This window comes from Nomascus leucogenys, chromosome 22a (genome assembly GCF_006542625.1).
Source record: "Nomascus leucogenys isolate Asia chromosome 22a, Asia_NLE_v1, whole genome shotgun sequence".
In the NCBI taxonomy this organism is placed as follows: Eukaryota; Metazoa; Chordata; class Mammalia; order Primates; family Hylobatidae; genus Nomascus; species Nomascus leucogenys.
In genome coordinates, this window is record NC_044402.1 from 58,296,587 (window position 1) to 58,317,214 (window position 20,628).

Sequence of the window (20,628 nt, forward strand, 5' to 3'; positions counted from 1 at the left end):
GAGCAGGAAACAGATTCTGCCCTAGAGCTTTCAGAAAGAAATGCACCTGCTAACACCTTGACTTCAGTCTAGTGAGACCTGTACCAGACTTCTGATCTATAGAACTCTAAGATAATAAATTTGGGTCATTTGAAATCACTAAATTTGTGATAATGTGTTATATAGCAATAGGTAACTGATACACTAAGATTCAAATATTTTGAATGTCAGATTGTTAGTTAATATTTATCATTTTTGATGGTATACTTACTGAGGCTACCTGATTCTAACAAAACTCATGTCTTTTTAGCATCTGTGTCTTGATTAAGAACAAAAACAGAAAAAGAATTGTGTTCAGCCAGCATGCTGAGGCTGAAATTTACCTCTCAATGATATAAAATTGTATAACCCTGAATGCATAGGTATCCTTCTGTCACTGGTATAAGAATTTTAAAGTTTAATAACTTTATCTTTGTACCCAATTTACTTTAATTTTCTAAACTGGGTATTTGTTTCAAAAATATTAGTTTTTATTAATAAAAGGACAACAGTTTTATGCCTTTGGTTCTCAGATTGATCTTGACTTCCTCAGAGAAGACCTTCTTGCCCCTCCTAAGTCAAGCCCTGCCTTCCCTTTCCTTAGGCTAGGTCAAGCACCTTATGCCTCTTCTTTTTCTTCTTTTTTTTTGAGACGGAGTGTCGCTCTGTCACCCAGGCTGGAGTGCAGTGGCGCTATCTCGATCTCGGCTCACTGCAAGCTCCACCTCCTGGGTTCATGCCATTCCCCTGCCTCAGCCTCCCAAGTAGCTGGGACTACAGGTGCCCGTCACCACACCCGGTTAATTTTTTTTTTTTTTGTATTTTTAGTAGAGAGGGGATTTCACTGTGTTAGCCAGGATGGTCTCGATCTGACCTCATCATCTGCCCGCCTCAGGCTCCCAAAGTGCTGGGATTACAGGGGTGAGCCACCATGCCTGGCCACCTTATGCCTCTTCTTTGTGGTACTTAAGAATTGTAATATTCCTATTGAATAAAACTATTTTATCCAATAGTTATCTGATAAAACAATGATCATTTTCTACGCTTATTTAAATTTTTTATTTAACCATATTCCAAAGAACAGTAAGGCGGGTATTACAACTGACCTGTTTCTCATCAGTCTGATGCTCTTCCTCAGGCTTTAAGGAAACTGGTGAACTGGAGTTAGAATTAGAATTACTGCATGTTGAGGCAAATGAATCTGGCGAGGAGTTGTTTGTTGCTCTCCAGAGGGTGGATGCAGATGTAGACATGGTTCCCCCACCCTTAAGCAGAGCCTCGGCCATGCCAACCAATTCTTCAAACTGGGTGACTGCTTGTGGTAACACTAAAATGGCAAGAAAAGGTACGCTTTACAAATACCACATGTTCCAAGGTGTTTGGAACATATTTACCTTTATTATTAAATAATTTAGTAATTGCTTAATAATAATAAAGCAATTAAAAAACATTTGGTCATTGCAGTTAAATGTATATGCATTACTTTGTAACTAAAAAGAATGTTTTAAAAGTTGATTCTTTTTTTTCTAGTTGCTAGGGGTTTTATCTGAAGGTGTTGAGTTGAATCTCTTGTTTGGAGCTATTACTGATTCTATTATCAATCACCTTCTAGAAGCTCACATTAGGCCTGTTTATGTGCCAAGATAAAACTAGCCATTTCTCAAAGATGAAAATAAATTTTCTATGACCTTCGTGTATGGTTTACAAGGGAGTCAAATTTCATCAAATTATTAAAAATGCACTGCCACAATTCAAACCTGTGTTGTGATATATTAAAGATGAATTTTGATAATCAATGGAATATTTTCTTTGTTCCTTTTTTCAAATGGAAACTTACACATTCAAAGTTTTCATGCCTCCATGTAAAATGTTCTTCTCTGTTGTTATATCTAGTTTGTTTCCTAAGGACAAATAACATGTTGTTGGAGTTGGAAGAGATCTTGAACCTTGTCTAATTCAGTTCCTCACTATATGGTTGAGGGCACAGCCTGCTGGAGAGGTGAAAAAACTCTGAAACTTTTTTTGTACTTTTCTTAAGCATATTATGGAGCTACAATTTTAGGATAATTAATGATGTGCAAATCAGTATACTGGTACTATACTAAAGGAAAATCTACTAAAGAAGAAAATCTTATTTTCTGTTCTTTCAAAAACATTTATTAAGCACCTCTCATGTACCAGATACTTATTCCATCAGTAATTACTTATTGAGCATTTAATAATATTAAACATTTATCTAGTTTTTTTTCTCTGTGCCAGGCGCTATTCTGAGATCTTAACTGATATTCTTTCATCCAATACTCATTGCAACTCTCTGAGATAGGTATTATCTTTACCTCTCATTTCCAGATGAAGTAAATTAGGCAACAAGAAGTTAATTAATTTGTCCAGAGTCAAACACAGTGAAGAGAAGAGCCAAGATTCAAATTCAGATTGGCTGCCTCCCAAGTCCATGTTATACAGATTCTCAGTATTTGCCAACCACTACGCTAGGTGTGAGGGATAAAACTGGGAGCAAAACCAGATGTGATCCATGTCGTTTTGGAGCTTACAGTCTGAAGGGTGAAGGGGAGACTTATTTACAAACCAGGCTGTGTAGCAAGAATTTTGCCCTGCTCAAAGAATGATCTGGCCTTTGTCCCAGTTCCTGGGAAGTAACTGTTAAATCCTTGGAATTTCTTGACTGACAGGAGTGTCTTCGCCACTCATCATGAGCTCCTGGGACCATGCCTGATAGTTTATGCTAATGAGCTGACTCATGGTGGGGCCAAGTCACATGCAATAGCCTTAAGGTGGCAGCTGGCCACAGCTTGAAATCCAGAAAGACCAACCATATGATTTAGAGACTGAGTTCAACCACATGGGCAGTCAATCAACCGATCAATCATGCCTACATTATGAAGCTCCAATAAAAAGTTTGGACAGTAGAGCTCTGGTGAGCTTCCTGGATAGACCATACTTTATGTGTATTGTCACATATAGATGCTATGGGCATAAGGCATCCTGAGACAACCAAAGCCTCACACATGTGGAAACCTCCCAGAGTCTGCCCTCTTTCTTAGGCTGATTCTAATTTGTATCCTTTCCTTGTAACAAATGTTCCGTGCGTTTTTCTATTATAGCAAATTATTGAATATGAGGGTGGTTTTGGGAAACTCCTGAACATGTAGTTGGTATCAGAAGTATTAGGCACTCTTGGCAGTGTGGAGGACACTGCCCTTAACTTTGCAGTTTGGTTTACTTGAGGTATATGCAAAAAATAAAAAATCACAATTCTTAAACGCCACAAAGAAGAAGCATAAGGTGCTTGACTCAGCCTGGGGAATGGGAGGGCTTGACTTGGGTGGGGCAAGCAGGGCTTCTCTGAGGAAGTCAGGATTCATCTGACAACTTAAGGCTGAGCAGGGATTAAATTGCTGTAGAGAATGAGGGGTCATTAGAGGCATAGGAATAGCACCTTCTTCATATGAGGAACTGAATGAAGGCCAAATCTAGAACGTAAGAAGAAAAAGGGAATTTGGTATGAAGTGGGACTATAAGAATATTTACTATTTTTTTCAAATTGTGTTTGTACATGTTCACTGGCATACATCATTCTTGTCATTTCTGCCTGTGTATCTCTATTTTTATTAATGTATTTTCTTTTACATAATTAGAACCATGCTGTATACATTGCATTGTATCATGGCTCTTTTTTTCCAATTAAAATAGTAAGGTGAATATTTTGCCTGTTTTATTAAATCTTCTTGGAAAATACGAGTTTTTAAGGCCTAATTTACATACAGTTAAAGGCAAAACCTTACATGAAGTCTGAGCAGAAATTACATAGGTAAAGGGGATGAGTTTGACAAATGGGTGCACCCATTTAAAACACACCTAATCAAGATACAGAACATTTCCATCCTCCCAGAATGTTCCTTTACATCCTGTCTAAATCAATCCTTGGACTTAGCTCAGAAGCAACCACTAATCTGACTTCTTTAGCTGTAGATAAATTTTACTTGTTCTAGAATTCCATATAAATTAACTCAAACAGTATATTCTTTTTTTTGTCTTTTTTTCTCTGCATAATATTTTAAGACATTCATGTTGTGTGTACCATAATTCATTCCTTTTTATTGCTAACATTTCATTACTTCATAATTAATGTATCCATTCCCTGTCGATGGGCTATTTTCCCTAATATCCAATATATTCATGTTCTGTAACTTTACTTATTTACTTATTTTGAGACAGAGTCTCATTCTGTCACCCAGGCTGGAGTGCAGTGGCATGATCTCGGCTCACTGCAACCTCCGCCTCCCAGGTTCAAGCGATCCTTTGGCCTCAGCCTCCCAAGTAGCTGGGACTACAGGTGTGCACTACCATGCCAGCTAATTTTTGTATTTTTAGTAGAGATGGGCTTTCACCATGTTGGCCAGGCTGGTCTTGAACTCCTCACCTCAGGTGATCTGCCCACCTCAGCCTCCCAAAGTGCTGGGATTATAGGCGTGAGCCACCACGCCCAGTCCTGTAACTTCTTTAAATGCTTCTTTTCTCACTTGGAAATTAGGTTGCTTCCAATGTTTCTTTTTCTTTTCTTTTCTTTCTTTTCTTTTCTTTTTTTCTTTCTTTCTTTCTTTCTTTCTTTCTTCTTTCTTTCTTTCTCTTTTCTTTTTTTTTCTTTTTCTTTTCTTTTTTTTTTTTTTTGAGACAGGGCCCTGCTGTTACCCAGGCTGGAGTAGAGTGGCATGATCACAGCTTACTGCAGCCTTGACTTCCCGGGCTCAAACAAGCCTCCCACCGCAGTCTCCCAAGTAGCTGGGTCTACAGGTGTGCACCACTGTGCCCGGCTAATATTTTTATTTTTTGTAGAAATGGAGTCTCCCTATGTTGCCCAGGCTAGTCTCAAACTCCTGGGCTCAAGTGATCCTCCCAAAGCGCTGGGATTACAGTGGGGAGCCACTTTGCTAGGCCCAATTTTTCTTTATTACAAGCAAAGCTTTGATAAACCTTCTTGCATCTACATTTTCATACGCACCTCTGATCATGTCAATGCTATAAATTCCTGAGAGCATAATAGTATTAAGAGGTATAAATGCTTTCGAGATTCCATTCATATTGCTGAATTGCTCTCTAGAAAGATTTTTCCAACTTACACTCCCACTAGCAATACAAGAAATTGGCCATTTCACTGTGCCACCAACAAGTGGTGTTAATCAGTAACAACAATCTTCATTTTTTTGATAGGTTAAAATCTTAGTACATTTTAAATTACAATTATTTAATTACTGTGAAGTTAAATATAATTTGTTTATTGATTATTAGAATTTCTTCTATCAATTATCTATTGGAGCATGGGATATAGGTACTTTTTCTGTTTTATAAGAACTTAAATGGTTTTTGTAAAGTGGTTACAAGAGTGCCTAGTACATTATAAGCAGAACGTATTAGCTTTATTATTAACTCCCTTATATATTAAGCATTTTAACCTTTTATTTTTCTTGAGTTGCAAATATTTTTCTCAAAGTGTTTATCTTTTAATTTTATAACCCTTTAAACACACACAATTTAAATTTTCATTTTAGTTGAAAGTAGCAGTCTTTTCTTAGTATATTATCCGTTTATTTTATACTTAGAAAGTCATTCATCACTCAGATTAGTTAAATATTCACCAATAATTTTGTAGAGTTTAAATATCTTTTCATAAGTAAGCTGTTTTCCTGGATATATTCTTTAAACTTTTAACGGAAAATGTTAAACAGAAACAAAAATAGCAAATTCTCCCATTTCAATTCATGGCAAGTCTCAATCCACTTATACCCTGATCCCCTTTCTCCCCCAAATTATTTGATGCAAAGCACAGGCATCATCTCATTTTTATCTGTAAATGTTTCTATAGGCATCTCTAAAAGGTGTATTTAAAATTATAACTGTTAACACCACTACTGCAGCCAGAAATAGTTAACAATAGTTTTTTAATATCATTAAAAAAAAACCCTAGTCAATCTTCAAACTTCTCTGATGGTCTTATTTTTTAACAGTTCGTTCGAATCAAGATCCAGTAAGGACTATACATTACAATTGGTTGCTGTCTCTTCCATGTAAACTATAGGTTTCCTCTCCCTTCCTAGTTTTTTCCCTTGCAATTTATTAATTGTAGAAACTGGGTCATTTGTCCTGGAGAATTTCCTACAGTCGGATTTTGCTGCGATTGCACCTTTAGGTGGTATTTGACATATTCTCCTGTTCCCTGTATTTGATGTAGATTGGTAGTTAGATCTGAAGGGTTGATCAGATTCAGGTAGTGTTTTAACTTCCATCAGGTGGTATTTAATGCCTGGTTAGCTTTTTTGTGATCTTAGCAGCTACAGATGATCACTGCACAGATTCGTTATGTCACAATGGCTTGTAAAATAGTGATATTCTAATTATTTTCTTCTTCATTTATTAGCTGGAGTTCTACAAAGGGAAACTTCCTCTTATCAACTGTTTGGTTACCCAGAAGTTCATTTCATATAGTAATGGCAGGATACATGCTTGATTTTGCTTTGTATCTGCCAATTTTCAAAATTACGAGTTGGTTGTTTTCAGATGACCATTATGTTTTCTTCTTTTTTGAATACCACTGTGAACTCATGCATTAAACATATATTAATACAATATGTGTCTATCTATTGTGGCTGTCATTCTTATTGATGCTCAAACTGTCCCATCTTTGGCTTGTGGGAAGCTCTTCTAGTTGACACATCTGCATGGTCTAACTTCCTTGCTTTCTGATATGACGAGATGTTCCTGCATATTTCCTGCTCAAGCTTCTTCACAAGTCTCATTTTGTATATTTTGTATGGAAGACATGGAATCAGCCATTTATCCAAGGAGTCATCGTTCCCTTTAATGGTTAATGATATTACAAGGGCACATCTAATTTTTAGGAGCGCTCTTGGCTATTGAGTTCCTGTTTCTAGGACTACTCAGGGAACCATATTAGAAAGTACTTTTTAAAAATTTGATTTTATTTAATATTTTAATTATACATATTCATAGGGCAAATAATGATGTTTTGATACATATAATGTATAATGATCAGATCAGGGTAATTAGCATATCTATTACTGCAAACATTTATCATTTCTTTATGTTGGGAACATTCAAAATCCTCCTTCTAGCTATTTGAAAATATATACTATTGTTAACTATAGTAATCCCACAGGGGTATTGAACATTAGAACTTATTCTTCCTATCTAGCTGTAATTTTGTATCCTTTAATAAATCTCTCTCTTCCTTTCCCTTCCCCCTACCCTTTCCAGCCTCTCGTATCCTCTGTTCTACTTTTTACTTTTACGAGATTAACCTTTTTTTTTTTTGGCTTCCGTATACAAATGAGAACATGCAGTGTTTAACTTTCTATTCCTGGCTTATTTCACTTAACATAATGATCATCCCTGTTGCCAAAAATGACAGGATTTCATTCTGCTTTACGGATGAATAATATTCCATTGTGTATATATGCCACATTTTCTTTATCAATTCATCTGTTGTTGGACACTTAAGTTGATTCCCTATGTTATCTATTGTGAACAATGCTGTCTCCATAGTGGCTGCACTGGTTTACAGTCATACCCACAGTGTATTAGAGTTCGCTTTTCTCCACATCTTCACCAGAATTTTTTTTTTTGTCTTTTTGATAATAGCCATACTTCCTGGGGTGAGCTGCTACCTCACTGTGGTTTTGATATGCATTTCCCTGGTGATCAGTGATGGTGAGCATCTTTTTCGTATACCTGTTGGCCATTTGTATGTCTTATTGAGAAATATCTGTTCAGATCATTTGCCTATTTTTTTTTTCTTTTTTCTTTTTTTAAGAGATGGTGTCTGTATCTGTCACCCAGGCTGTAGTGAAGTTGTGGCAGGCCAATTCTCCCTGACAATCACACAGACAGGCCCACATGACAGTCACACAGACAGGTCTGCATAGCACTCCAGTTACATAGACAAATTTCCACAGCACTGCCTTGACATTGAGCAAATAGTTAAACCTGGGGAAATCAGTGGCCAGACATCAAAGCTAGAAATGAAACATGATCAGTAGTAGCCTTGCATGGGCTTCTCCCCAACCTGGAACAAGCCAAAATAATAGAGACAGTCTTTGATTCCTAGCGCCAGGACCCGTATCTGAGATGAGTCAAGGTAACAGAGGCAGCTGTTTGAACACATTCATTGGAGAGTCTAAGGCAGCTCTCTGGACCAAGCTGTAAAGGAGATAAGATAGAAATAATCACTCCGGTACCACAGTAGACAGGCCTTGAAGGTGCTGGGGCCCTTTTAATCAGACTTAGCAAGCATTTTTGTCTCTGACCTTCTAGTTGAAACAAAATTAGTTACCAGTAGACTTAGGCCAATGCTATACTGTACGTAGGCACATAACCCTAACCTATATAAGCACTAAGAAAAGTGCAACACTTTGAGTTGGTCTGGTGGAATTATCTCTGGCCTTCTCCCTGTATCCGGTTATAGCAATAAATTCCCTTCTTTCCTAGTTTGTCTGCTTCCTGTTACTGGGCCTCCAGAAAACACAGCTGGACCCAGCTTGGTTCCGGGAACAAAGTGGCATAATCAAAGTGCACTGTAAACGTCCCAAACTCCTGGACCCAAGCTATCTTCGCGCCTCAGCCTCCTGAGTAGCTGGGATTAAAGGCATAAGACACCATACCCAGCTCATTAAAAAAAAAATTTTTTTTTTTGTAGAGATAGGGTCTTGCTATGTTGCCCATGCTGGTCTCATACTCCTTGCCTCAAGTGATCCTCTAGTCTTGGCCATTTTTAAATCAGATTGTTTAGTTTTGCTTTTGTTGCCTGTGCTTCTAAGGTCCTATTCACAAAATCTTTTCCCAGACCAATGTCCTGGAGTGTTTCCCCTATGTTTTCTTCTAGTAGTTTCATTGTTTGGGGTCTTAAATTTAGGTCTTTGATTCATTTCAAATTGATTTTTGCATAGGACGAGAGGTGGGGGTCTAGTTTCATTCTGCAAATAATTATCCAGTTTTCCCAGAACGATTTTTTTTTTAATTTGAGACATGGTCTCACTCCATCTTCCAGGCTGGAGTGTAGTGATGTGATCACGGCTCACTGGAGCCTCAACTTCCTGGACTCAAGCAATCCTCCCACCCAGCCTCCTGAGTAGTTGAGACCACAGGTGCGTGCCACCACACCAGGCTCATTTTAACAGTTTTTGCAGAGATGGGTCTCCCTGTGTTGCCCAGGGTGGTCTCGAACTCCTAGGCTCAAGTGATTTTCCCACCTCGGCCTCCCAAAGTGTTAGGATTACAGGTGTAAGCCACCGTGCCTGGCTCCAGCACCATTTATTAAAGAGACTGTTATTTCCCCAGTGAATGTTCTTGGTGTCTTTGTCAAAAATCAATTGGTTATCAGTATGTGGATTAATTTCTGAGTTCTCTGTTCTGTTCTGTTGGTCTAATGTGTCTGTTTTTAAGCCAATACCATGCAGCTTTGGCTATTACAGCTTTGTAGTATATTTGAATGATACCTGCAGCTTTGTTCTTTTTGCTCAGAATTGCTTTGGCTATTCAGGGTCTTTCATGAATCCATACAAATTATAAAAAATGTTTTTTCTATTTCTGTGAAAAATATCATTGGTATTTTGATAGGAATTGCACTCAATTTGTACATTGCTTTGGGTAAACTATAACTTTTTAAAGACAAAATTTATTATGTGTTCAAACCAGTACTTCCCATTCAAAATCAGAACATGGAGTTTTAATTTAAACTGTATAGTTACGTTCTTAGTGAACCACCTGGTGTGAAATGAGACGGTAGCTTGGAATATCAATTTTCCCAACACGTTGTTGAGTAATTCATCCTTTTCCTGATTGACTTGCAGGACTCGCTACATGACTACATAGTTTGCAAGGTCCAACACAAACTAAAAATTCAGGGCTCATTGTTCAAAACGTCTAAAGAATTTTAAGATGGTGACAGCAGAGCCTTTAATCAGTATGTGGGCCCTTCTAAGAGCAGGGCCTTGTGTAACTGCACATCACACATCTACAAAGCTGGCCATGTTGACTTGTGATAGCAAACATTGTAACAGCAAATACTTGCTATGTGCCAGGCTCTGTTCTGAATGCTTTACCTGTCATTCAGGTGAGTACATTTATTATTTCCATTTTAGAGATGAAAAAATGGAGGCACAGAGTGGTTAAACAACTTGCACAAGGTTACACAGATACTAGGTGGCAGAGCAGGGCTTGAACTCAGGTGGTTTGCTTCCTCATATTTTTACCTCTTTGCTCCTATGCCACACTGCTTTTAGGATAGTTTCTTAATCATATATTAGGTTCTGTTTGGAGGATATGCATTCTGTTCCATTGATCTGTTGATTCTTGCATTAGCCAGGCACTTTAAATTATTGGAACTTGATATATGATTAAATATTGACAGGTTTGGCACTCATATTCTTCTTTTTCAGAATGTTCTTAATTATCTTGCCTGTTTATTCTTTCAGGTTAATTTTGGAATATTTTTTGTCAACTTATTAGAAAAGCAAAAACAAAAGGACCACTGGTATTTTAATTGGGATTACATTAAAATTATTGATTATTTTGGGGATGAGTTGGCCTCTTCTCTTCCCATTTGTAAGTATAACAAGTCTTTGTTTTTTGTTTTTTTTTTTAACGGAGTCTCGCTCTGTCGCCCAGGGTGGCTCACTGCAACCTCCGCCTCCCTGCAACCTCCGCCTCCCGGGTTCAAGAGATTCTCCTGCCTCAGCCTCCCAAGCAGATGGGATTACAGACAATGGCTGGCTAATTTTTTTTTGTATTTTTAGTAGAGATGGAGTTTCACAATGTTGGCCAGCCTGGTCTCCAACTCTTGACCTCAGGTGGTCCACCCGCCTCGGCCTCCCAAAGTGCTGGGATTACAGGCGTGAACCACTGCGCCTGGCCCACAAGTCTTTCTATTTATTTAGGTTTGTAAATTTCTCAGTTGAGTTTCATACTTTCTTCACAGAGAGTACACATTTTTTATTAGGGGAATTAGCAGATATTTTATAATTGTAATTAATGCGAATGAATTTTTTTCTTTCAGGAATATAACGGTGATTTCTGATGCATAAAGAAATTACTGATTTTTAAAAATTGGTAGCTACTAGATATTGGACACCTATTATGAGCCAGTGATTTATTGTTTTATGAAAACAAATAAGGCTTATAAAGAAAAGCAGCAGTCCTCTGTCCTATTTCTTGCCACCCCGATTACCTATCCTAGAGGCCTCCACTTCCAATTCATTTACCTGTTTCTTCTGGTATTTATCTTACTGTTTTAAACAATAATGTGCAATATACAATTACTTCTTAATTCTTTTCATATTCAGATAATTATTGACTTTCGACTATATAATCTGACAATGTAGCTCTCTTTCAGCTCCTTTTGCAATCACTCAGAAACACACACAGAGCTCACATGTAAACATATACACACTTTTCTCCTTTTCCACCATCCCACTATATTGTAACAGAATTGCTAGTTCAAGAAATATTGTGGTTATATTATTATAGGGATGTAAATATTATTCACAATTCCTTTCCTTTAAAACATATTTTTCTTGGAGTTAATAATTGTATCATTTTTAAAATTTATTACTTTTTTTAAACTTTCTTTCAATAACATATCTCTAAACTTCCTGCCAGAGGTATAAAATCTATTTTCAGTATGTTTTGATATAGCATCTCATCTGTCAATTTCATATTTTTCTTAAAGATCTCTCTCCCGGCACCCTCCATACTTGGACTAGCTTCTCCCAAGTACTGTATACTTGTCATTCTGGGGCTTCCCTTCACTATCGTTTCATGGATCCCTCTTGTCACTCTGCTGAAATGGATCACCTGTTTTCTGGGTGCTATGTCTTTCTCTTTAAAGGTTTATTTTCTCATTTTGGAGGAGCACATCCTCCATTCACTTTTGAAAAAGAAAGCATGGGAAGAACATTTTTGAGACTTTGTAAGGGTGAAATACTATTATTCTACCCTTACACTTGGTTGATAATTTCACTGGGTATAGAATTCTAGGTTTAAATCATTTCCCTCCACAATTGGAGGGATTGCTAATTATCTTGGCGCTTTGAGCATTGCAGGTGAAAAGTCTCATGCCATTCTGATCCTAATCCTTATCATGTGGCATGCTTGTTTTCCTGAAAGCTATTGGATCTTTCCTCTGCTTCTGCAGTTCTGAAATTTCACAATGTTATGCCTTGGACAAGTCATTTTTCATTCATTCTCCTGGGCTTTTGGCAGTATCTTTAAAAAAAAAAAAAAAAAAGAAACTTTTGACAGTATATCGGACACATTTAGATATAAAGGCTGATCCACTATACCTAATTATCGCTAATATTTATAGTATCTAATAACTATTTATAATAAAAAGTTTAATTTGGCCAGATGCAGTGGCTCATGCCTGTAATCCCAGCACTTTGGGAGGCCAAGGCGGGTGGATCACCTGAGGTCAGGAGTTCGAGACCAGCCTGGCCAACACAGTGAAACCCCGTTTCTATAAAAATACAAAAAATTAGCCAGCCATGGTGGCAGGCACCTGTAATCCCAGCTACTCGGGAGGCTGAGGCAGGAGAATCGCTTGAACCCAGGAGGTGGAGGTTGCAGTGGGCCGAGATCACACCATTGCACTCCAGCCTGGGCAACAAGAGCGAAACTCCATCTCAAAAAAAAAAAAAAAAAAGTCTCATTTATTGTGGGAAAACAAGGCGATGTTTATCTGAAAGTAAGGTATTTACATTGTTTTCCTGTCTCAACTGATTGCTTTCATGCTAAGCTCTTGCCTCAAAAAGAGAAAGAAAAAAGTGGGTAACTATGTGAGATGATGGATACGTTAATTTGCTTGACTATGGTAACCATTCCACTATCTATATGTATTTCAAAACATATTGTATAGTATACCTTAAATATATACAATAAAATTCATTTAAAAGTTTTACATTAAGTATTTCTCCTAATGCTATCCCTCCCCCCTCCCCCCACCCCACAACAGGCCCTGGTGTGTGATGTTCCCCGCCTTGTGTCCATGTGTTCTCATTGTTCAATTTCCACCTATGAGTGAGAACATGCAGCGTTTGGTTTTCTGTCCTTGTGATAGTTTGCTCAGAATGATGGTTTCCAGCTTCATCCATGTCCCTACAAAGGACATGAACTCATCCTTTTTCATGGCTGCATAGTATTCCATGGTGTATATGTGTCACATTTTCTTAATCCAGTCTATCACTGATGGACATTTGGGTTGGTTCCAAGTCTTTGCTATTGTGAATAGTGCCGCAATAAACACACGTGTGCATGTGTCTTTATAGTAGCATGATTTATAATCCTTTAGGTATATACCCAGTAATGGGATGGCTGGGTCAAATGGTATTTCTAGTTCTAGATCCTTGAGGAATCACCACACTGTCTTCCACAATGGTTGAACTAGTTTACAGTCCAACCAACAGTGTAAAAGTGTTCCTATTTCTCCACATCCTCTCCAGCAAGTGTTGTTTCCTGACTTTTTAATGATGGCCGTTCTAACTGGTGTGAGATGATATCTCATTGTGGTTTTGATTTGCATTTCTCTGATGACCAGTGATGATGAGCATTTTTTCATGTGTCTGTTGGCGGCATAAATGTCTTCTTTTGAGAAGTGTCTGTTCATATCCTTTGCCCACTTTTCGATGGGGTTGTTTGATCTTTTCTTGTAAATTTGAAGCAGACGTGATAACCACTATGCTATGGAACCTCTACAACAATGGGTGCAGCACACCAAAACGCCACATGTATACATATGTAACAAACCTGCACGTTGTGCACATGTACCCTAGAACTTAAAGTATAATAATAAAAAAATAAAAAATAGGTAAAAGTTTTAAACACTTAGCAAATGAATTTATCTGCATTTTAATGGTATCTTTCAATCTAGAAATTTGTGTCCTTCAGTTCTAGAAATTTATTGTATTAATTTTTATTTTTATTTATTTACTTATTTTTGAGACAGAGTCTCACTCTGTCACCCAGGCTAGAGTGCAGTGGCACAATCTCAGTTCATTGCAACCTCTGCCTCCCAGGCTCAAGCGATTCTCCTGCCTCAGCCTCCCAAGTAGCTGGGACTACAGGCACGCTCCACCATGTCTGGCTAATTTTTGTATTTTTAGTAGAGATGGGGTTTCACCATGTTGGCCAGGCTTGTCTCAAACTCCTGACCTCAAGTGATCTCCCCGCCTTGGCCTCCCAAAGTGTTGAGATGACCGGCGTGAGCCAGCACGTCCAGCTGAATATTTCTTTTTAAAACTACCCCATTCTTTTTTTCAAGAATGCAGTATCTTTTCTCAGTGGAGTTCTCTTCTCCTCCCTGACTTATCTCTGTTTCTTCTGAGTTTTTTTTTTTTCTGTTTGTTTGTTTTGATCTCTGTTTTCCATGTTAGGGAATTTTCTCAAATAATCACACCCCTTCCCTCAGCTGTTTCTAGTGTCCCTGAGTTCATAGCTTTGATTCAACCTCTCCTAAGAGGAAACCTCTGGCTTCTGCTGTGATGAAGGAGTGACAATTGCAGGATATATTGGAAGAACGTATCTGTGAATTTGTGAACTGAAAGAGTCTTTTTTTTTTTTTTTTTTTTTGAGATATGGTCTCACTCTTGTCACCTAGGCTGGAGTGCAGTGGTGTAATCACGGCTCACTGCAGCCTCGACCTCCTGGGCTCAGGCAATCCTCCCACCTCAGCCTTCCAAGAACAATAGAGACCGATTCTCTACAGTTTTTACTTTCTGTAGAGACAAGAGTCTCACTATATTGCCCAGGCTGGTCTCAAACTCCTGGCCTCAAGCACACCTCCCTCCTTGGCCTCCCAAAGTGCCAGGATCACAAGATTGAGCCACTGTGCCTGGCCTGAAAGTGTCTTCCTATAGGTTTTTCAATGAGTTTTCCAGTTTTCACACCACCAGTACTACCGTAATTCCTTTCACAGGTTCAATTCCTGAAAGCTTTTGCTCTTGATGTGATTTAGCCTACTTCTTTTTAACTTCTCTCCCTGTCTTCTGCCCACCTCCATCACAGATACTGACTGTTCAGCTTTTTTCAGATTTTTAAGTCAGTCACCACTCATCCATCTGCTTTTCAGCTTCTAAAATTTTACTGGCATCTTTTATCTGGTGTGGTCTTCTCTTGAGTTTTCTTGGTTCTTGTGGTTTTATGGATTTTACTACTTATTTCTCCTAACTAACTGTAACTTTGTACCTGTTGACCAACCTCTGCCTATCTCCCTCTCCCTTACTGCTCCTAGCCTCTGGTAACCACTATTCTACTATTTCTGGATCAACCTTTTTAGATTCCATATATAAGTGAGATCATGCAGTATTCGTCTTTCTGTGGTTGGCTTAGTTTGCTTAACATAATGTCTTTGAGGTTCATCCATGTTGCTGCAAATGTCAGGATTTCATTCTTTCTTATGGCTGAATAGTATCCCACTATGTATATATACCACATTTTCTCCATCCATTCATCCACTTATGGACACTTGGATTCTACATCTTGGCTATTGTGAAAAGTGCTGCATCAAACATGGGGGTGCAGATATCTCTTACACATAATGATTTCCTTCACCTTGCATAAATTCCCAGTAGTGAGTTTGCTAGATCATATGGCAGTGCTATTTAAATTTTTTTTTTTTTTTTGAGAGAGAGTCATGCTCTGTCACCCAGGCTGGAGTGCAGTGTCATGATCATAGCTCACTGCAGCCTCAACCTCCCAGACTCAAGCAATCCTCCTGCCTCAGCCTCTCGAATAGCTGAGGACAATAAGAATGAGCCACCGTGTCCAGCTAATTTTTAAATTATTTATAATGGAGATGAGGTCTCACCTTGTTGCCCAGGCTGGTCTCAAGTCCTGAGCTCAGGCAATCCCCCTGCCTTGGCTTCCTAAAGTGCTGGTATTACAGTCATAAGCTACCATGCCTAGCCCTGTATTTAATATTTAAAAATACTAAATATACTGTTGTCAGTATATTTATGGACATACTGTTGTCCATAATGGCTGTACTAATTTATATTCCCATCAAGCATATGAGTTCCCCTTTCTCCACACCCTTGCCCGCATTTATTTTTTGTCTTTTTAGTAACAGTCATTCTAACTGGGGTAAGGTGATATCTTACTATGGTTTTCATTTGCATTTCCCTAATGATTGGTGATGTTGAGCACTTTAAAATATACTTCTTGGCCAGTTCTGTGTCTTTTTCTTTTTTTTTAAATAGAGATGGAGTCTTGCTCTGTTGCCCAGGCTAGAGTGCAGTGGCATGATGTCAGCTCACTGCCAACCTCCGCCATCTGGGTTCAAGCAATTCTCTTGCCTCATTATCCTGAGTAGCTGGGACTACAGGCGCATGCCACCATGTCTGGCTAATTCATTTGTATTTTTAGTAGAGATGCGGTTTTGCCATGTTGGCTAGGCTGTTCTCAAACTCCTGACCTCAGGTGATCTGCCCGCCTCAGCCTCCCCAAGTGTTGGGATTACAGGCGTGAGCCACTGCACCTGGCCTTCTGTGTCTTCTTTTGAGAAGTGTTTATTCAGATTGTTTGCCCACTTATTTTTTTAAGTAATGTCAGCTTTCATTTTAGATTCAGGGGGTACATGTGCAGGTTTGTTACCTGGGTATATTGCACGATGCTGAGGTTGGGGTGTGATTGATCCCGTCACCCAGGTACTGAGCATAGTACCAAATAGTTTTTCAATCCTGTGCCCCCTCCCTCCCTTCCCTGTCTGGTAGTCTCCCGTTTCTATTATTGCCATCTTTTTTTCCATGAGTATGCAATGTTAAGCTCCCACTTATAAGTGAGAATCAGTGGTATTTAGTTTTCTGTTCCTGTGTCAATTCACTTAGGAGAATGGCCTCCAGCTCCAACCATGTTGCTGCAAAGAACATGGCTTCATTCTTTTTTATGACTGCATAGTATTCCATGGTGTATATGTAACACATTTTCTTCATCCAATTAACCAATGATGGGCACCTAGGTTGATTCATGTCTTTGCTATTGTGAATTGTGCTGTGATGAACATGAGAGTGTCTGTGTCTTTTGGTGGAATGATCTATTTCCTTTGAATATATACCCAGTAATGGGATTGCTTGGATTGAATAGTAGTTCTGTTTTCAGTTTTTTGAGAAATCTTCAAATTGCTTTCCTTAGTGACCAAACTAATTTGCATTTCCACCAAAGTGTATAAGCATTCTTTTTCTCCACAGCCTTGCCAGCATCTGTTGTTTTTTGGCTTTCTAATAGTAGCCATTCTAACTGGTGTGAGATGGTACCTCAGTGTGGTTTTGATTTCATTTTTCTGATGATTAGTGATGTGCAGCACTTTTTCATATGTTTGTTGGCCACTTGTATGTCTTCTTTTGAGAAGTGTCTGTTGATGTCTTTTGCCCGTTTTTAAATAGGATTATTCGTTTTTTGCTTGTTCAATTTTTAAAGTTCCTTATAGAGTCTGGATGTTAAACCTTTGTTGAATGCGTAGCTTGCAAATATTTTCTCCCATTCTGCAGGTTTTCTGCTTACTCTGTAGACGTTTTCTTTTGATGTGCAGAAGCTCTTTAGTTTAATTAGGTCCTACATGTCAATTTTTTGCTTTGTTGCAATTGCTTTTGAGAACTTAGTCATAAATTATTTTCAAAGACTGATGTCCAGAATGGTGTTTCCTAGGTTTTCTTCCTGGATTCTTATAGTTTGAGGTCTTACATTTAAATCTCTAATCCATCTTGAGTTAATTTTTGTATATGGTAAAAGGTAAGGATCCAGTTTTATTTTTCTGCATATGGCTAGCCAGTTATTCCAGCACCATTTATTGAATAAGAAGTCCTTCCTCCATTGCTTATTTTTGTCAACTTTGTTGATGATTAGATGGCTGCAGGTGTATGGCTTTATTTCTGTCTTATCTCTTCTGTTCCATTAGTCTACATGTCTGTTTTTGTACAAGTACCATGCTGTTTTAGTTACTGTATACTGATAGTATAGTTTGGAGCCAGATAATGTGATGCCTCTGGCTTTGTTCTATTTTCTTAGGATTGCTTTAGTTATTCAGGCTCTTTTTTGGTCTCATATGAATTTTAGAATAGTTTCTTTCCAGTTCATGACATTGGTAGTTTGACAGGAATAATGTTGAATTGGTAGATTACTTTAAGCAATATGTCCATTTTAATGGTATCGATTTTTCCAATCCATGAGCATAGAATATTTTTCCAATTTTTTGTGTCATTTGTGATTTCTTTCAGCAGTGTTTTGTAGTTTTCCTTGTAGAGATCTTTCACCTCCTTGGATAGATGTATTCCTAGGTATTTTATTTATCTATTTATTTGACTAGTTTAAATGGGATTGTGTTCTTGATTTGGCTCTTGGCTTGAATGTTATTGGTGTGGAGAAATGTTACTCATTTTTGTACATTTATTATTATTATTATTGGTACCAAATTTCTTTATTTGAAGGAATGGTACAAATCAAGGACTTAAGTGAATGTTTTGGTACAACTTACAGAAAAGCTAAAGGAAACCCCAATATGCATGGACTGCCTTGGTGACCAGGGAAGTCACTCCATGGATATGGGGAAATTAGCTTAAGGCTTAGCTTTCATTATCACTGTCTCCCAGGGTATGCTTGTCAAAGAGATACTCTGCCAAGCCAGATTCGGGTGCTCCCATCTTGTGCAAGTTGGTCACGTGGTCACCCAATTCTTTGATGGATTTCACCTGCTCATTCAGGTGATGTGTCTCAATGAAGTCACACAAATGGGGGTCATTTTTGTCAGTGGCCATTTCGTGCAGTTCCAGTAGTGACTGATTCACATTTTTTTTTTCCAAATGTAGTGCCCACTCCATTGCATTCAGCCCGCGTAGGAGGTGTAGAGCTCTAGGTTGATCTGGAGGTTGAGGTCAGCCTCTGAGTCCTTGTGGTAGTTCTGGCGCACCTGTGAGGGGGACGTGGTAGTCACGGTGGTGGCGGTGGCTATGTAGAGCTGGAGCAGCAGAGGCCGTGGGACGGTCCCAGGGCATGGTGAGGAGGCAGCGGAGGTCTGGATATGAGCGGCCAGCCGGGGTGGGGGGACGAGAGCTGGGTTCTGTCCAAGCACTGTTGAAGCAGGAAACCTTGGGGACCCACGGTGAAGAACATCTGGCCTACATTTATTTTGTATCCTGAAACTTTACTAGAGTCGTTATCATTTCAAGGAGATGTTTGGCAGAATCTTCAAGGTTTTCTAGTATAGACTCATATTGTCAGCAAAGAGAGATAGCTTGATTTCTTTTCCTATTTGGATGCCTTTTATTTCTTTCTCTTGCTTCATTGCTCTGGCTACCAATTCTAGTACTAGGTTGAATAAGAGTGATGACACTGGTCATCCTTGTCTTGTTCCAGTTCTCAAGAGCAATGCTTCTGGTTTTACCTGTTCAGTATTATGTTGGCTGTGGGTTTGTCATAGGTGGCTCATTATTTTTAGGTGTGTTCCTTCGATGCGTATTTTCTTGAGGGTTTTTATCAAGAAAGGATGTTGGATTTTATTTAAAGCTTTTTCCACATCTATTGAGATGATCATGAGGTTTTTGTTTTTAATTTTGTTTATGTGGTAAATCACATTTATTGATTTGTGTATGTTGAACCAACCTTCTATTCCAGGAATGATGCCTACTTGATAGTGGTGAATTAACTTTTTGATGTGCTGTTTGATTTGAATTGCTAGTATTTTGTTGAGAATTTTTGCATCTATGTTCATCAGGGATATTGGCCTGTAGTTTTCTTTTTTCATTGTGTCTTTGCAAAGTTTTGGTATCAGAGTGATGGTTTTGGTATCATTGTTTTGGTATCATTCTCTTTGTAGAATGAGCTGGAGAGGAGTCCTTCCCTCCTCAATTTTTTGGAATAGTTTCAGTAGAATGGGTGGCAGCTCTTTGCATGTCTGGTAGAATTTGGCTATGAATCCATCTGGTCTTGGTTTTTTTTGATTGGTAGTTTTTGTTGTTGTTGTTGTTGTTGCTGTTTGTTTTTGAGACAGGGTCTCACTCTGTCACCCAGGCTATAGTGCAGTGGTGCAATCACAGCACATTGCAGCCTCCATCTCTCGGGCTCAAGCAATCCCCCTGCTTCAGACTCCTGAGTAGCTGGGACTACTGGCATGTGTCACACTTGGCTAATTCTTTTTATTTGTAATAGAGATAAGGTTTTGGGTTGTTGCCCCAGCCAATCTTGAACTCTGAGATCAAGCAATCCTCCTGCCTTGGGCTTTCAAAGTGGTGTGATTATAGGCATAGGCCACTGTGCCCAGCAGATTTTTTATTATTGGCCCAATTTTAGAACTCGATATTAGTCTGTTTAGGGTTTCAATTTCTTTCTGGTTCAACCTTAGGAGAGTGTGTGTTTCTAAGAATGCATCGATTTCCTCTAGATTTTCTAGTTTGTATGTGTAGAGGTGTTCATAATAGTCTCTGAGGATCTTTTGTATTTCTGTGGCGTCAGTTGTAATGTAACATTTGTTGTTTCTGATTGTGCTTGTTTGGATTTTCTCTGTTTTTTTCTTTGTTAATTTTGCTAGCAGTCTGACGA

General features: G+C 38.5%; 1 protein-coding gene across 6 annotated transcripts in view; it reads right to left on the reverse strand.

Annotated features, from left to right (window-relative positions):
* Nucleotides 1–20,628, reverse strand: part of BEND6 (BEN domain containing 6) — a 78,471-nt gene that overhangs the window by 11,099 nt on the left and 46,744 nt on the right. For 2 of the 6 annotated variants that reach the window (XR_004027786.1, XM_003254117.4), the window contains exon 4: nt 1,125–1,345. The exons of 1 other annotated variant lie outside the window; for it this stretch is intronic. Coding sequence is in view for 3 of the 5 variants with exons in the window: in XM_003254117.4 (XP_003254165.1) it covers nt 1,125–1,345 (221 nt within the window). In the remaining 2 variants the exon portion in view is untranslated. Of the gene's footprint in view, nt 1–1,124; nt 1,346–1,855; nt 2,010–4,968; nt 8,251–20,628 lie in introns of those variants that run through there. 3 more of the 6 variants (XR_004027787.1, XM_030802626.1, XM_030802627.1) reach the window with 3 other exon arrangements.